Source organism: Salvelinus fontinalis, chromosome 18 (genome assembly GCF_029448725.1).
Source record: "Salvelinus fontinalis isolate EN_2023a chromosome 18, ASM2944872v1, whole genome shotgun sequence".
Taxonomy (NCBI): Eukaryota; Metazoa; Chordata; class Actinopteri; order Salmoniformes; family Salmonidae; genus Salvelinus; species Salvelinus fontinalis.
The window spans coordinates 49298975-49317794 of record NC_074682.1 but is presented as its reverse complement, the minus strand read 5'-3'; the positions used below and the strand labels follow the sequence as shown (position 1 = coordinate 49317794).

The window sequence follows — 18820 nt, the reverse complement described above, 5'->3', positions numbered from 1 at the left end:
GCCGCGGTTATGGGTGGGCCCAGTAGAAAGCCCCTTGGTAATAACCAGGTCCAGAGTATGGCCGCGGTTATGGGTGGGCCCAGTAGAAAGCCCCTTGGTAATAACCAGGTCCAGAGTATGGCCGCGGTTATGGGTGGGCCCAGTAACATGTTGGATAAGTCCATAGAGCTCAAAAGATTCCGAAATTCAATGGCCTTGGAGTCAATTTTGTTTGTCAACATGAATATTAAAATCACCCAACACAGTGATTGTATCATTGTTCTCAAGGAAAATAGACAATAGTTCTGGGAAATCAGTATAGGAAGTGGGGCAGTGCTTTAGTGGCCTATACAGGGTTACAGCCAGCACTGGTGGCTGACATATAAACAGTATAGCATGATGCTCAAAAGACCTAAAGTCACCAAATGAAGTGTCCTTACAGCTGAGCGCGTTAGTAAAAATAGAGGCTGTCCCCCCACCCTTTTCTGATAGAGTTTGAAAAGCTGTAGTCCGGGGGGAGGGGGGCTTCAATAAGAGCGGCACTACAGCCTGTAGACAGCCATGTTTCTGTGAGAAACATGCAATCAACTTTGCGCTCAGTAATGAGGTCATTCACGAGAAAGGTTTTACTAGTGATTGCTCTAACATTTAAAAGTGCCATATTCAATGAGTGTGAGCCACTCTGCCCCTGGGGCATCTGCCTCGAGGGAACCAATGGAATAACAACCAAATGATTAACGTTACAACCACGTTTTCTGACAGTTTCCAATCTATCAGCATAGTAGGAGATGACAGTTTGTACTGTCACTAGAAGGCAGAGTTAAAGGAACATAAATTAGTTTACTCACACTAACCCTAGTGCCATTTCTATAGGAGTTGATATGCTTTTCATGTTCTCTGTTGCTTATTCTGACAGGGAGAACTGGAGCACTACTAGACCCTGTCCATCAGTCTCTAAAACAGTTAGCAATGTTGCTGGAAATAATCCTGGAACCCTGCGGTTAGGGTGAATCCTGTCTCTTTTAAAAAGTGCTGGTTGCTTTCAAAGGAAATCAAAGCTTATTCAGGGCAAAGAGTCGGCTTAAACGTTCCGGACCCCTTCGGTAGCATGGGGGGGGCAGAGATAATTATTATTTTCCCTGTGCTAGCAAGGGTCTTAGTTTTTAGTCCTCCCCTGAAGGTCGTTAAAACCTATGTGAGTGACAATGGTGTCAATATTGGAGTAGTAGGTCAGAGCCGTGGGCAGGATAGAGTTGATGTCATGGCCACGGGCTCATTGGTGACAGTGGACCTTGGTCGGTCAACAGACCATAGGTAGGCCAAAATCTCTCAACATCGAGCAGCCCACAATGATGTTGGTAGTGATGGAATCCAACAGCCTGTTGGCTCGTAGGCGAGGGGGGCTACCGAGATTGAAGCACATTTAAGCCTGCACTTCAGACCTGCCCTCATCAGCAGTTTGCAGTGCTCACAGGACTCAGGGGCATCGAACCCTTCTTGTTCCTTACCCAGGCAATTGATGGGAGGAATTGTTTTCTTGCAATCATGGAACCCCAAGCACAAAAGCGTGGGTCTTCTTTGAGTGCTAGGCTCGTACTTGAATGGGATAGTAGTAGAAGCCTGTTGTAAGAACAATCTGTAGACAGCGTAGGCTAGAAAATAGTAGCAAATAGTAGCTTGTGTAAGCGGTGTAATAAGCTAGCTAGTTAGAAGCCTTGAGGCTTACAGCAGGCAATAATAAGCACAGTAGAATGCTATAGCCATGAAGCTAGTGGGGCGTTAGCTAGCAAGCAGCTAGCTCGTGTTGAAGGTGTGCCGTGGATAGCTTAGTGCTGGCGTAAGGAAACCGGGGACCAAATAGTGTGCTCAAGCGACCGAAGGAGCCGTGAGACTGAGTTAACACAATGGGTGAACGTAGGTTAAACTAGATGAGAGAAGGGAGCTAGCAATGCTACCGTGTTGCAGGTAGGGTATGCTAGTGAGGTTAGCTTGCTAGTGAGGTTAGGCTAGCTAAGTTAGCCTCGCAACATGGGCTAACCGAATCTCAATAGCTAGCCATGAAGCTATCTACCAACATAGACTGAGAAGAAGAAAAGGAATTTCTAAACAAAACACCTTTCAGGTCAGTAGTCAACCTCTCGACAGGGTCTAAAGACCTATGCTCGATATTATTCACAGTTCACTTGTGAACAGCTCAGCAGCAAAACAGGGATCCAGTCAATCTGAGGAGAGCTAGAGAGTAATTCTCTTCGTGAGGAAGAGTAACCAGAGGGCAGGAGGGCTTTTAAGGAAGGTGAGGGACTCACCTCATTCGCCACTACCCGTCTGTCTCCATCAGATGCTTTTGATTATTTCGAGAGTAGGTGTTTTGAGGTGTTAATGTGAGATATTGAAGTTAATAATTGAAAGAGAACCATTTTTATTGTAATATGTCAATGCATGTCGTAAGGAGCCTGTGGTAGCAGGATAAACTAATTAATAAACATTTTCAGTAAATTATAATTTCAGGTTTGTGATGGTTCACTTGGTGTCCAATCCCCTTACCTCAGTAAAGTGATTCACCTCACTCTGGCCTTGCTCCCCCTTTCCAGACATCAGCATGAGCTTGTTTTGCAGATCTCGCAGGTCTTCTAAGGAGTAGTTGCGCATCTGACCTTCTTCCTGCTGGTCTGGAACCTGTAGCTTCAGGGCAGTGTCTAAACTCAGCTAAAGGAGAAAACAATGCACAAGTTCCAACATGTCAATCTACCGCTGCAGGTATTCAGGAGAGTACTTACAGATATTTGTCAATGGCAAATATGAGTACAAATATAGACATTGACTCCATAATGACAATATTTAAACAAAAAAAATGTTAAATAATCATTCAATTGTCTCTAAAAACATGTTTAAATGATTGAACAGACCTTCTTCTGGTTATGTGCACCAATAACATAGATGCCTCTTGTGTTGATGGACGTGGCCAGAGAAAGAGAAGAGAGTTCCACAGACCCATGGCTGTCCTTCACAGTTTTCAACCAGTCCAAATGGCGTGCAGTATCCCGCTGCAATCAGGGAGGAAACAATCATAGAATGTGGTTTAAACTTGAGTTCAAGTTCCAAACCTAATGGCGTGCTAAGATTGTGAAGGCTTATATCATTTAGATGTGTATGTATTCAGGCCAGTAAATGCTGCTCTGCAAATCAAACACTTCTGAAAATCCACTCCGCATTTAATCCAATAGCAGCCTTTCTGCTTGCTGGTTCGACAAGCTTTTCCCCAAATATTAAATATAAATATACTAAATATGTCATAATTGTCAGAACATCTTACCAGCTTATTTGGTATGTTGCTGTCACTTCCAAGCGCCTTCCATAGTTTTGTCAAAGCCTTCTTGAAGGCATTAAAGTCAGCATTTTGTGGTAACCCATACAGCATCGAGGAGTAACCAAGAACAGCATCATGGAAACAGGCTACACGGTCCACATCCAAGTCGTTCTCTCCAGCAGAGATGGAGGCCAGGTCGACAAACACTTTCAGCTCATTGATATCTGCAATGGCAAAACATGAAACATTTATCCCTTTTTCCATGTAAAAACGGTTTGAATTAGTAATGGCAAACAACCTAGTTGGCTACTACTGGTGCTGCTCTTTCTGTCTTGATATGACCTTACCTTCAAGAGCTTCTTTGACCCATTTGACAAAGTTCCCCCAAAGGCCAAGCTCCTGAAGACACAGTCTGCGAGGTTCTGTGATGTCCTCAAGAACCTTTTTAGTCTCCATCAAATTGTCATCAATGTGAATCAGACTCTTCTCCTTAAAGTCTGCATTACTCTGGAAACATTGTAATATATACATATAAATATACAGTAGTAGCCTAATGCTGGGAAAGGTGCATTGATTGAACACATGTGGACTGTTTGAGAATTTTCCTTACTCACCACATCCAGCAAACTCTGTAGCACTTTGAAGTCCCCTTGAGGACAGATTGTCTTTCTGACATCCATAATGACCTTGGCTGAATCCAATGCTTGATGAAGGTCATGGTACTGTTGGATCTGCTCGATTCGCCTCCTGATCCATCTTCGATCATCAGACAAGTTGATTCTGCACATGATCTCCAGATCACTTTTCATCTCATCGTACTTGTCTTTGTAGACTTCAAAGATGCTATCCACATCCTCCAATGATAAAGTGCCAGATTTCAAACTCTCATAGATCCTCTCGTAATTATCATAGCAACCCTGTAATATTTTGCTGTGGATCACATCAAGAGTGTACACTTCTATCTCGTCAGTGTCAATATGGTTGTGGGAAAGTTCTTTGGCTTGATTCTCCAAGCACATAGCAAAAATGAAGCTTTCCCTGACAGCATTTAGTTTAAATGCCATCTGCCTGGTGGCATTACAGAGGTTAAAGTATGTGACCTCCCCAGTTACGTCAGAGGTGTGCCCGTCAAGTCTGTGAACTTCCATGAATTCATCCAGCGTCATCTGATCTATGTTCTTTTGGTTTTTGAGCTCCAGCTCTTTCACATCGACTGTGGATTAATATGACATCAATGAGAACCATGACCAAGGCTGTTACATCTTGCAGTCATACATCATCAAATATTTGATAAACAGTACCAATAACATAAGCTTTAATGTATACCCTTATCAAATATAATTTAACTCACCTTTCACATGCTCCTGGAGTTGGAGACAAATTATAATTAGTCCCTCAACCATCTTCTTGTAACTGTTCACTGCCTCCATTTCCTCTTCTCTAAATCTCAGTAATCTGTTCATAGTGGTGTCGTCCTTACAACGACCATCTTCACACAGGCCATCTGTAAAAAATATATATATAATAAAAAACAAACAATGAAGACGATACTTTGAGCTCAATGTGGTTCCTTTGACGAGTAACCAGGAGAACCTCAACAGATCAAGACTTTTTGAGTAACAACCACTTAACCTCAGATCTAAATAAAAGTCCCCTTTTGGCATTGCTAGCAAGCACGCATACTTAGCAATAAACTGTGCATTCGGAAAGTATTCAGACCCCTTGGCTTGCCCACATTTTGTTGTTACAGCCTTATTCTAAAATGGATTAAATCGTTTTTTCCCCGTCATCAATCTACACACAATACCCCATATTGACAAACCAAAAACAGGTTTGTAGACATTTTTGCTAATTTATCAAACAAAAACTGAAATATCACATTTACAAAAGTATTCAGACCCTTTACTCAGTACTTTGTTGAAGCACCTTAGGCAGCGATTACAACCTTGAGTCTTCTTGGGTATGACTCTACAAGCTCAAGTCCGGGCTCTGGCTGGGCCACTCAAGGACATTCAGAGACCTGTCCCAAAGCCACTCCTGCATTATCTTGGATGTGTGCTTAGGGTCGTTTTCCTATTGGAAGGTGAACCTTCACCCAAGTCTGAGGTCCTGAGTGCTCTGGAGCAGGTTTTTATCAAGGATCTCTCTGTACTTTGCTCCGTTCATTTTTCCCACGATCCTGAGTAGTCTCCCAGTCCCTGCCAATGAAAAACATCCTCGCAGCATGATGCTGCCACCACCATGCTTCACCGTAGGGATGGTGCCAGGTTTCCTCCAGACATGACGCTTGGCATTCAGGCCAAAATAGTTCAATCTTGGTTTTATTAGACCAGAGAATCTTGTTTCTCATGGTCAGAGAGTCCTTTAGGTGCCTTTCGGCAAACTCCAAGCGGGCTGTCATGTGCCTTTTACTGACGGGTGGCTTCCGTCTCTGCAGATATGGTCGTCCTTCTGGAAGTTTCTCCCATCTCCACAGACGAACTCTGGAGCTCTGTCAGAGTGACCATTGGGTTCTTGATCACCTCCCTGACCAAGGCCCTTCTCCCCGATTGCTCAGTTTGGCCAGGCAGCCAGCTCTAGGAAGTCTTGGTGGTTCCAAACTTCTTCCATTTAAGAATACAATCCTGTCTCGGAGCTCTACGGACAATTCCTTCGACCTCGTGGCTTGGTTTTTGCTCTGACATGCACTGTCAACTGTGGGGTCTTATATAGACAGGCGTGTGCCTTTCCAAATCATGTCCAATCAATTGAATTTACCACAGGTTGACTCCGATCAAGTTGTAGAAACATCTCAAGGATGATCAATGGAAACAGGATGCTCAATTTTGAGTCTCATGGCCAAGGGTCTGAATACTTATGTAAATAAGGTATTTCTGTTTTTATTTTTAATACATTTGCAAAATTTCTGTTTTTGCCTTGTCATTATGGTTTATTGATGAGGTGGAACAAAAATGTAATCCATTTTAGAATAGGGCTGTAATGTAACAAAATGTGGGAAAAGTAAAGGGGTCTGAATAGTTTCCGGATGCACTGTTTATGCATGAGTTGCCAGAAAGTCATTTGGGGGACTTATTTTGATGTAAGGTGAAGTGACGAAGACCTGAAACCAAACCAAGACCAAAAACTTTTTCAGTTTTATAATACTATGAATATTTTGCCTGTAATTTGGACCTTAAACAGAACCAACCTCCCAACAACACAGTAGATTAACTCTTTATTGGATGTCATTAAACTTTCGATCTGGAGAGGTTTTCCTGTCTACTACAGTAGGATTAAAGCAATATTTATACTTAAATGTCTTAATTTGGTATATTCTTCTGACAATCACCTATCTTCAAAAGCTCAATGAATGTTGTTCTCCTTGAGAGGACTTTACTGAGAGTCTTCATCTGGATGTTGCCGTTGATGACTTTATCTGAGACAGAACTGAACGCAGATCTTGCCACAACCATCCGCTCTTTAGCATCGTCTGACAAATGGTCAATCATTTTCAGATTTTCACCTGTAATACAAAACATAGTTAGTATGTTTAAGTGGACATTTGGAAAATGCACTCAAATGTAAATACACTGACCAAAAGTATGTGGACACCTGCTCGTCGAACATCTCATTCCAAAATCATGGGCATTAATATGGAGTTGGTCCCCCCTTTGCTGCTATAACAACTTACACTCTTCTGGGAAGGCTTTCCACTAGATGTTGGAACATTGCTGCGGGGACTTGCTTCCATTCAGCCACAAGAGCATTAGTGAGGTCAGGCACTGATGTTGGGCGATTAGGCCTGGGTCACAGTCGGCATTCCAATTCACCCCAAAGGTGTTCTATGGGGTTGAGATCAGAGCTCTGTGCAGGCCAGTCAAGTTCTTCCACACTGATCTCGACAAAACATTTCTGTATGGACCTCGTTTTGTGCACAGGGGCATTGTCATGCTAAAACAGGAAAGGGCCTCCCCCAAACTGTTGTCACAAAGTTGGAAGCACAGAATCATCTAGAATGCCATTGTATGCTGTAGTGTTAAGATTTTCCTTCAATGGAACTAAGGGGCCTAGCCCGAACCATGAAAAACAACCCCAAATCATTACTCATCGTCTACCAAACTTTACCGTTGGCACTATACGTTCGGGCAGGTAGCGTTCTCCTGGCATCCGCCAAACCCAGATTCGTCCGTCGGACTGCCAGATGGTGAAGCGAGATTCATCACTCCAGAGAACGTGTTTCCACTTCTGTAAGTGCGTTCTTCCAATGGCGGCACTCTTAGGCTTGCATCTGCTCGGCCATGAAAACCCATTTCATGAAGCTCCCGATGAACAGTTCTTGTGCTGACGTTGCTTCCAGAGGCAGTTTGGGACTCAGTAGTGAGTGTTGCAACCAAGGACAGACGATTTTTACGCGCTACAGCACTCAGCGGTCCCGTTCTATGAGCTTGTGTGGCCTACCACTTTGCGGCTGAGCCGTTGTTGCTCCTAGACATTTCCACTTCACAATAACATCACTTACAGTTGACCAGGGCAGCTCCAGCAGTGCAGAAATTTGACGAACTGACTTGTTTGAAAGGTGGCATCCTATGATGGCGCCACGGTGAAAGTCACTGAGCTCTTCAGTAAGGCCATTCTACTGCCACTATTTGTCTATGGAGATTGCATGGCTGTGTACTCAATGTTATACACCTGTCAGCAACGGGTGTGGCTGAAATAGCCGAATCCACTAATTTGAAGGGGTGTCCAAGTACTTTTGTATATGCTGTATAGTGTAGCTCTCAATGAACATTTGGAAGTGACAGTTTTACATTTAATAGCCATTGTATGTCAATTTTTCCATATACAACTGTGTTGAACATTCCCACCCAATGTTAGCCTTGATTGTATGTGGAAATTGTTGTGGAAATGGTTAGAGCAGTGGAATTTCTTGAGAAAATTCACCTTGGACTTGAAAGACACTTTTGGCCATGGACCAGTTGAGAAGATGTTCCACTACACAGTCCTCCCCTTCCAGGTATTCGCCATTGCCAGTCTTGGGCCAGGACTTCATGACAATAGTAGATATTAGCCTCTCAAACTTGCTAAAGTCAAGTTTTTTCAACCGTTCAAAGAGAGCCTCCTGAGAGATCCCCTGATCATGTCAAATGAAAATTGGAGATTAAAAAAAGCATTTGTTAGATCATTACTTCCCGACAAACTCAATGCACAGCTTAACGATTAAGTAGCCTAGCGATTAAGAGCGTTGGGCCAATAACCAAAAGGTCACTGGTTCAAATCCCTGAACTGACTAGGTGAAAAAAAACATGACCTTGAGCAAGGCACTTAACCCTAATTGCTCATGTAAATTGCTCTGGATAAGAGCGCCTGCTAAATGACGTAAATGTATGTAAATGTAAATGTACATCTCCAGACTGAAAGTGAAACTTAATTTCTACTAGAGCTTTTCTCTACACCAACAATAACATCTGCTAAACATGTGTATGTGACCAATAACATCTGCTAAACACGTGTATGTGACCAATAACATCTGCTAAACACGTGTATGTGACCAATAACATCTGCTAAACACGTGTACGTGACCAATAACATCTGCAAACCATGTGTACGTGACCAATAACATCTGCAAACCATGTGTACGTGACCAATAACATCTGCAAACCATGTGTACGTGACCAATAACATCTGCTAAACACGTGTACGTGACCAATAACATCTGCAAACCATGTGTACGTGACCAATAACATCTGCTAACCATGTGTACGTGACCAATAACATCTGCTAACCATGTGTACGTGACCAATAACATCTGCTAAACATGTGTACATGACCAATAACATCTGCTAACCATGTGTACGTGACCAATAACATCTGCTAACCATGTGTACGTGACCAATAACATCTGCTAAACATGTGTACATGACCAATAACATCTGCTAACCATGTGTACGTGACCAATAACATCTGCTAAACATGTGTATGTGACCAATAACATCTGCTTAACATGTGTATGTGACCAATAACATAAACACGTGTATGTGACCAATAACATCTGTTAAACATGTGTATGTGACCAATAACATCTGTTAAACATGTGTATGTGACCAATAACATCTGTTAAACATGTGTATGTGACCAATAACATCTGTTAAACATGTGTATGTGACCAATAACTGTCACGTTCCTGACCTATTTCTGTTAGTTTGTTGTATGTGTTAATTGGTCAGGACGTGAGTTTGGGTGGGCATTCTATGTTGTCTGTTTCTATGTTGGTTTAAGGGTTGCCTGGTATGGCTCTCAATTAGAGGCAGGTGTTTGGCGTTCCTCTAATTGAGAGTCATATTTAGGTATGTTGTTTCACAGTGTTCGTTGTGGGTGGTTGTCTCCTGTGTCTGTGTATATGTTTGCACCATACGGGACTGTTTGCGGTTTGTTCATTTTATGTAGTCTGTTCCTGTTCGTTTCGTTCTTCACGTTATATGTAAGTTCGTCGTTCAGGTCTGTCTGCATCGTTTATTTGTTTTGTTAGTTTATTCAAGTTTAGTTTGTTTTTTCGTCGTGTTCAATAAATTCATCATGTCATTTCACTACGCTGCGCCTTGGTTCAATCACTACTCCTCCTCTTCGGATGAAGAGGAGGAGGAAAACCGTTACAATAACATCTGCTAAACACGTGTATGTGACCAATAACATCTGCTAAACACGTGTATGTGACCAATAACATCTGCTAAACACGTGTATGTGACCAATAACATCTGCTAAACATGTGTATTTGATATTTTTCTAAATAATGATGTTATTCATCTTGCCTGACACATGACCGTGACTGCTTCCAAAGCGCATTTCTCCAATGAGTTCTCCAAGAATGGCAGCGTCCCGCTCACTTCCTCTATCTTATTGATATATATTTCAATTTGATGCATGGACGTTTCCTGATGGCCATACAAAATATGAATGAATTATGTACATACATATCTTTTTAATTGATGAACTTGTAGATGTACCCCATATCTCACCTGTTTGAGTTTTCCTTCAAAATCATTCAAGAATGTATTTCTCCAGTATTGGGTGAATTCTTCTGAACAAATTTGAAGTGAGATCAGCTTGTTCCAGACCTACAGGAAAAGGTTTTCACTATTCAGTTTTCCTTTTATCAAACACTAGAATTCCAATTCCAACGACAACTGTTCTGCAATAATAATAATACAAATATAATATTTATTTGTATCAATTATTTAATTTGGTAAAACAAAACATCTTACCTTAGTCTCATACATGTATGCAAAATCAATGTTATTGAGATCTTTAACCAATTTGTTCTTGAATGTGATTCGCAGCCATTCCTTTATGATGGTCATGGTCTCCTTTAACTTCTCTTTGCGCGTGTTTTCCAAAAGGTTATTTGTCACTTCCTTTGTCTACAAGAATAGTAATTCATAACAAAAATATTCAGACTCATCAAATATTTATCTCTTGGACAAATCACTCATTATATTACAATTCAGTTCAGCCTGGCTTAACATTAAATCGGCCTTGTAATGCTAAGCCAGACTGTATTGAAAATAAATTCAGACCATTTTTGCTTTAAGAACCACCATGTTGATTCTTTCCTTCTAAAAAAATCTATATAATTCAAGTTATGTACAGTATAGGGTTTTAGGGACATACAACTTCTACTCAAAAAATGGCTTTGACAGATTCAAATAGGTACATTAAAACATGAAATGCTTATTATCAATTCAAGCAAGGCCATCTTGTTGACCATTTATTGCACAATGGAGTAAAGCGTATGAGCTTCATTATTCATCTGCCTACTCTTTTCTTGATTATTATGAGATTATTAAAACGGAAACACATTTTTTATTTTTTAGAGCAAAGAGCAAAGGCACTGTAAAAGCAAAGGCAAAGGTTGAATTGATGGTTGTGTTTGGATATACCTGGAGATGGAAGGCACCAGCCATTTCTGCAATCAGACTGACAAGATCCAGGCAAACCAAAGGAATCTCATGGTCCAAATTATTTTTCATATTCTTACAAATGGTCTCCAGAAGGCTCACAGCTGCTTTGAGGCAAACGTCCCCATATCTGTTGTCATGGCTTAAAACAACATGCTGGTTAGTGATGGTGAACAAGCATTTAATGTCAACCTTGAAACATGTCATGGTGAGAAGCTGCAAGACTAGTCTGTCTAATCCTTCTGGGAAATAACAGACAATTATCACTTAATGTATTTCAATTTGAATTCCTTTGCGACTCAGATGGAATTGAGAACAACTCTAAATATTGTGTTTGTTTTGAGACAGGTGTTACCTGTGCTGTTTTTCCTTAACTCTGCTGTAGAGATGTGACAACAAATCCTTCACAGCCTGTCAGTAAAAAGAATGGCGGATGGTATGACACAATTGCATGAATTCATGACTGTTTCAGGATGCTGACCGCTTTTATGCAACAAAATTTTCACAAGAGTACAAATAACAATGTAAACACACACACACACACATCTATACAGTGCCTTCAGAAAGTATTCAGACCCCTTGACTTTTTACACATTTTGTTACGTTATAGCCTGAATCTAAAAAAAGGTTATGTACTCATCAATCTACACACAATACCCCATAATGACAAAGCAAAAACCGTTTTAGATATTTTTGCTAATTTATGGAAAATAAAATAAATGAAATATCACATTTATATAAGTATTCAGACCCTTTACTCAGTACTTTGTTGAAACACATTTGGCAGTGATTACAGCCTAGAGTCTTCTTGGGTATGACGCTACAAGCTTGGCACACCTGTATTTGGGGAGTTTCTCCCATTCTTCTCTGCAGATCCTCTCAAGCTCTGTCAGGTTGGATGGGGAGCGTTGCTGCACAGCTATTTTCAAGTCTCCAGAGGTGTTCGATCAGGTTCAAGTCCGGGCTCTGGCTGGGCCACTCAAAGACATTCAGAGACTTGTCAAGAAGCCACTCCTGCGTTGTCTTGGCTGTGTGCTTAGGATCGTTGGTTGTCCTGTTGGAAGGTGACCCTTCACCCAAGTCTGAGGTCCTGAGCTCTGGAGCAGGTTTTCATCAAGGATCTCTCTGTACTTTGCTCTGCTCATCTTTCCCTCGATCCTGACCAGTCTAGAGTTCTGTGTGAGTTAGAGTTAGAGTGACCATCGTGTTCTTGGTCACCTCCCTGACCAAGGCCCTTCTCCCCCAATTGCTCAGTTTGGCCAGGAGGCCAGCTCTATGAAGAGTCTTTGTGGTTCCAAACTTCTTCCATTTAAGAACGATGTTCTTGGGGACCTTCAATGCTGCAGACATTATTTGGTACCCTTCCCCAGATCTGTGCCTCATGGCTTGGTTTTTGCTCTGACATGCACTGTAAACTGTGGGACCGGACCTTATATAGACAGGTGTGTGCCTTTCCAAATCATGTCCAATCAATTGAATTTACCACAGGTGGACTCCAATCAAGTTGTCCAATCAAGTTGTATAAACATCTCAAGGATGAAAATTGTAAACAGGATGCACCTGAGCTCAACTTTGAGTATCATAGCAGGGTCTGAATACTTATGTAAATAAGGTATTTCTGTCTTTATTTTTAATAAATTTGCAAACATTTCTAAAAATCTATTTTCACTTTGTATTTATGGGGTATTGTGTGTAGATTGCTGAGGAATTGTTTTTATTTAACACTTTTTAGAATAAGGCTGAAAAGTAACAAAATGTGGAAAAAGTGTACAGTACCAGTCAAAAGTATGGATACACCTACTCAAGAGTTTCTTTATTTGTACTATTTTCTACATTGTAAAATAATAGTGAATCGATCAAAACTATGAAATAACACATGTGGAATCATGTAGTAACCAAAAAAATCTAAATATATTATATTTGAGATTCTTCAAAGTAGCCAACCTTTGCCTTGATGACAGCTTTGCACACGCTTGGCATTCTCTCAACTAGCTTCACCTGGAATGCGTTTTCAAAAGTCTTGAAAGAGATCCCACATATGCTGAGCACTTGTTGGCTGATTTTCCTTCACTCTGCAGTCCAACTCATCCCAAACTATTTCATTTGGGCTGAGGTCAGGTGATTGTGGAGGCCAGGTCATCTGATGCAGCACTCCACCACTCTCCTTCTTGGTCAAATAGCCCAAACCAGATGGTATGACGTATCACTGCAGAAATCACCGATAGTTTCACCAGCAAAGCACCCCCACTCCATCACACCCTCTCCTCCCTGCTTCACGGTGGGAACCACACATGCGGAGATCACCTACTCTGCATCTCACAAAGACACTGCGGTTGGGACCAAAAATCTCAAATTTGGACTCATCAGACCAACGGACAGATTTCTACCGGTCTAATGTCCACTGCTCGTGTTTCTTGGCCCAAACAAGTCTCTTCTTCTTATTGCTGTCCTTTAGTAGTGGTTTCTTTGCAGCAATTCGATCATGAAGGCCTGATTCATGCAGTCTCCTCTGAACAGTTGACGTTGAGATGTGTCTGTTACTTGAACTCTGTGAAGCATTTATTTCAGCTGCAATCTGACGTGCAGTTAACTCCCGATTTCTGAGGTTGGTAACTCTAAATAACTCTGGGTCTTCCTTTCCTGTGGCGGTGCTCATGAGAGCCAGTTTCATCATAGCGCTTGATGGTTTTTGCGACTGCACTTGAAGAAACTTTAAAAGTTCTTAACATTTTCCGGATTGACTGACCTTCATGTCTTAAAGTAATGATGGACTGTTGTTTCTCTTTGCTAATTTGAGTTGTTATTTCCATAATATGGACTTGGTCTTTTACCACCCCTACCTTGTTACAACACAACTGATTGGCTCAAACGCATTACAAAGGAAAGAAATTCCACAAATTAACTTTTAACAAGGCACATCTGTTAATTAAAATTAATTATTTCCAGGTGACTACCTCATGAAGCTAGTAGTGTTCAAAGCTGTCAAGGCAAAGGGTGGCTACTTTAAAGAATCTTAAATATAAAATAGATTTTGATTTGTTTAACAATTTTTGGGTTACTACATGATTCCATATGTGTTATTTCATAGTTTTGATGTCTTCTTGATGTCTTCTACAATGTAGAAAATAATAAAAAATAAAGAAACCCTGGAATGAGTAAGCGTGTCCAAACTTTCGACTGGTACTGTATGTTAGTATGTATTTATGCATGTACAGTTGAAGTCGGAAGTTTACATACGCCTTAGCCAAATACATTTAAACTCAGTTTTTCACAATTCCTGACATTTAGTCGAAGAAAGAATTCCCTGTCTTAGGTCAGTTAGGATCACCACTTCATTGTGGTGATAATAGTATAGAGAATGAATAATAGTAGAGAGAATGATTTATTTCAGCTTTTATTTCTTTCATCACATTCCCAGTGGGTCAGAAGTTTACATACACTCAATTAGTATTTGGTAGCATTGCCTTTAAATTGTTTAACTTGGGTCAAACGTTTCAGGTAGCCTTCCACAATAAGTTGGGTGAATCTTGGCCCATTCCTCCTGACAGAGCTGGTGTAACACAGTCAGGTTTGTAGGCCTCCTTGCTCGCACACACTTTTTCAGTTCTGCCCACAAATTGTATATAGGATTGAGGTCAGGGCTTTGTGACGGACACTCCAATACCTTGACTTGTTGTCCTTAAGCCATTTTGCCACAACTTTGGAAGTATGCTTGGGGTCATTGTCCATTTGAAAGACCCATTTGCGACCAAGCTTTAACTTCCTGACTGATGTCTTGAGATGTTGCTTCATGGGTGCACATAATTTTCCTACCTCATGACGCCATCTATTTTGTGAAGTGCACCAGTCTCTCCTGCAGCAAAGCATCCCCACAACATAATGCAGCCACCTCCGTGCTTCACGGTTGGGATGGTGTTCTTCAGCTTGCAAGCCTCCCCCTTTTTCCTGGTCATTATGGCCAAACAGTTCTATTTTTGTTTCATCAGACCATAGGACATTTGTCCAAAAAGTACGATCGTTGTTCCCATGTGCAGTCGCAAACTGTAGTCTCGCTTTTTTATGGTGGTTTTGGAGCAGTGGCTTCTTCCTTGTTGAGCGGCCTTTCAGGTTATGTCGATGTAGGACTCATTTTACTGTGGATATAGATACTTTTGTACCTATTTCTTCCAGCATCTTCACAAGGTTCTTTGCTGTTGTTCTGGAATTGATTTGCACTTTCGCACCAAAGTACGTTCATCTCTAGGAGACAGAACGCGTCTCCTTCCTGAGCGGTATGACAACTGCGTGTTCCCATGGTGTTTAGACCTGCGTACTATTGTTTGTACAGATGAACGTTGTACCTCCAGGCGTTTGGAAATTGCTCCCAAGGATTAACCAGACATGTGGAGGTCTACAATTGTTTTTCTGAGGTCTTGGCTGATTTCTTTTGATATTCCCATGTCAAGCAAAGAGGCACTGGGTTTGAAGGTAGGCCTTGAAATACATCCACAGGTACACCTCCAATTAACTCAAATGATGTAAATTTGCCTATCAGAAGCTTCTAAAGCCATGACATCATTTTCTGGAATTTTCCAAGCTGTTTAAAGGCACAGTCAACTTAGTGGATGTAAACTTCTGACCCACTGGAATTGTGATACAGTGAATTATAAGTGACATAATCTGTCTGTAAACAATTGTTGGAAAAATGACTTGTGTCATGCACAAAGTAGATGTCCTAACCGACTTACCAAAACTATAGTTTGTTAACAAGACATTTGTGGAGTGGTTGAAAAATGAGTGTTAATGACTCCAACCTAAGTGTATGTAAACTTCCAACTTCTACTGTATATAGACACAGACACAGACACAGACACAGACACAGACACAGACACAGACACACACACACAGACACACACACACAGACACACACAGACACACACACACACACAGTAAGTTCATAATAGCATGTTGTAAGATGTAGGATCTAATAAATCAAATGTCCATTTTTAGCATAGCTTTTTAGTGCAGTCACATGAACTCATACTGTTGAGTATGACATAAAACTAATGCACAACAAAGAAATACAAAACACTTTTTCACTTTTCAAAAGGAAGGGACATATGTACCTCATGTTTATAGTTCTCCCCGGAAGTCAGACTAAACTGGAGGTGTTGAAGAGTGTCCAAGACATCAAGAGGGATGATTGATGCATAGTTTAACAAGTTATCCAGCCCCAACAGAGTCATCCAAGAGCGAGTAACGAGACAGTCCATCGCCACAAGGTGTTTGTGCTTTTCCATGATTTGGATGGAATCCCTAATTTTCAAGAAGGCAAAACTCAGAGATTTAAAACAGCAGCATGGACAAAACAAATACAGTGTAATAGGATAAATATTAGAATGGTTTGTTAAGTGCACAGAATAAAGTAGACCTATAATTGAGATCTGGACTGCAATGTGAAAGGTATGATTCTAGGTATACTTATAGGATTTGATTTTAATATCTACTACTAGTACTAGTATGACTTTTTTTCAACCTGTTGTTGTAATTGGTTCAGACGTAACCATTTTATTGTCCATTCATTCCAATTGAATCTTAAGTGAAGCCTTCCCAATTACCTCAATCCCTGTGTTCCAATCATCGAGTCTGTGCAGCCTTCTGGAGTTTTGATCCCTTTCAGCCCCGCCCAGATATCAAATTTTGTATTCATGGTCAGAGGAACAGCCTCAAAAGGCTTGCTGTCCCCTCTAAGCAGATGCAGTAGGGGGATAACCAAGATCCACTTCTCAACTCCATGTTTTCTTGCAAAGTTGAATAGAGTCTCAATTGCCTCTGAAACCCTGAAGGAGGAAGTAGACAACATCCATCTTCAGTTCAAGATATTGACATTTTGTTCATTAGATTAGAAACATTAGCAAGGTATTTACTTTCGGTGGCTGAGGAAAGAAAATGATTTCCCACCTGATGTCACCTGGTAGCCCTTGTTTGAAATCTGTCCAGTATGGAAGGAAAACTTCTCTTGGCTTTTTAGGCAGGCAGAGCAACTCACACAGTTTAGAAATATGTCCACTGACATCTAAACTGTAATTGATGTGGACAACCAGGATAATAACTCCTAGTTTCAGAGGATCAGAGAAGAAATCCTCACGCTTCTCATTCCCCTTTTGGTTCTCACCATCTATAGCTTGCTGCATGAACTCTTTCAAAAGGGTTTTCACCTGAAAAAAGGAATGTACAATAAAGACTCCTTACATTTACATTCATACGATAACAACTAAGTATTTTGCGATTGGGTCATCAACATGTAAATAACAATATGGCTGACAGAATAGCTGAAACAACGGCAAGGTAACACAAATTTCTATTTGTGTGTCTTCATAATATGCGGTTAACAATAAATATAAAAGCATTTATGAACACAAGTTATATATCAATTTAGTTCATAAAAGCTACTTAATGACAGTTCCTCAAAATAGGAAAGCAAATCTACCTGTTCTTCTCCATACGGCAGATCCCATTTCTTTGGACCATCCACATGGAGGAAGGGGGATTTGTAATTGGTGAAGAACTGCTGGAGTTGAGTAAAGAAGTTCCTAATGTTCACGTCACTCCATGTTTGAAGGAGATTAAAAATGTTTCCCAGCATCACCTTTCCAGCCAGCTGTCTGCCCGCCACTACCTTTTCTTTGCAGTCATTCCTCCACGCAAACCTGCTTGTGAAGCGTGATATCCAACTTTGGTCAGGTTCTGTGTGTATGATATCATCATATTGGTGCCACTCCCCTATGAGAAAAAATGTTTTTTCAGTATAATATTTATGGCTTCAATGTCATTTCATATACATTCCACATAGAAGTGGAAAAGGCACCCTGATTAGCATAGTGTGTGTGTGTGTGTGTGTGTGTGTGTGTGTGTGTGTGTGTGTGTGGTCTTGTTAGTTATATAATAGTCGAACATTACCGTCAAGTGTCAAAAGATCCTCTTTGACCAGTAGGCACCTGTTGACATCTTGCTTTGCATCCTTTAGGTAGATGTGCTCATATTTATACTCATATGAGTCGTCTTTTCTCTTGTAGACAACATACTTGTAAGGTATGGAGTCACCAACATTCTTTTTAGAGGTCACCATTCGTCCTTCAACAAGAAATCCATTCTCTCCTAAATTCCTTTAAAGTGGATGATGAAAAATACGCAACATTTTCGAAATGACGTTACCGGCTCATAAGAAATCACAACGTTTATTGTCGGACAACTGTTTCACACTATCACTCCAAAAACAAGATGGAGAAACACATAATAAAATGACTTGCTTAAGACGCACTAATCAGAGTTAATGATATGAAAAGGCAGTGAATTGAAAAGTCACATCAATTATTAGACATTAAATACATTGGTGCCAACAAAGGGAGAGAAAAATGAAACCTTACCGTGTGATTTCCATTTTCAAACCATCTGTATCCCAGGTCTCAAAAAGACTTCCAGATCTCAAAGAAACTATGTCTTTGGATGGGTCCAACTTGAAACGCTTGGATACAACAGCGTGAAAATAAATGGTAAGGTTATCCTTACCAGGACCATGATGCACTTTGTTTGGGCTGTAAGGAGAAAAAAAGACAAAAAACAG

At 40.8% G+C, this 18820-nt stretch overlaps 1 protein-coding gene across 1 annotated transcript in view; it reads right to left on the bottom strand.

The window, feature by feature from the left end:
* LOC129815694 (E3 ubiquitin-protein ligase rnf213-alpha-like) overlaps positions 1-18820 on the bottom strand; it is a 64479-nt gene that overhangs the window by 30315 nt on the left and 15344 nt on the right. Inside the window, exons 7-25 of the mRNA XM_055869731.1 lie at positions 18624-18791; positions 18157-18362; positions 17687-17979; positions 17158-17414; positions 16815-17036; positions 16323-16512; positions 11573-11628; positions 11200-11359; positions 10525-10680; positions 10279-10377; positions 10072-10194; positions 8207-8396; positions 6615-6788; positions 4638-4790; positions 3901-4499; positions 3634-3793; positions 3293-3510; positions 2886-3023; positions 2524-2685 (exon numbers count right to left, since the gene is read on the bottom strand). Of these exons, the coding sequence (XP_055725706.1) occupies positions 2524-2685; positions 2886-3023; positions 3293-3510; positions 3634-3793; positions 3901-4499; positions 4638-4790; positions 6615-6788; positions 8207-8396; positions 10072-10194; positions 10279-10377; positions 10525-10680; positions 11200-11359; positions 11573-11628; positions 16323-16512; positions 16815-17036; positions 17158-17414; positions 17687-17979; positions 18157-18362; positions 18624-18791 (3724 nt within the window). The remainder of the gene's footprint in view (positions 1-2523; positions 2686-2885; positions 3024-3292; positions 3511-3633; positions 3794-3900; positions 4500-4637; positions 4791-6614; positions 6789-8206; positions 8397-10071; positions 10195-10278; positions 10378-10524; positions 10681-11199; positions 11360-11572; positions 11629-16322; positions 16513-16814; positions 17037-17157; positions 17415-17686; positions 17980-18156; positions 18363-18623; positions 18792-18820) is intronic.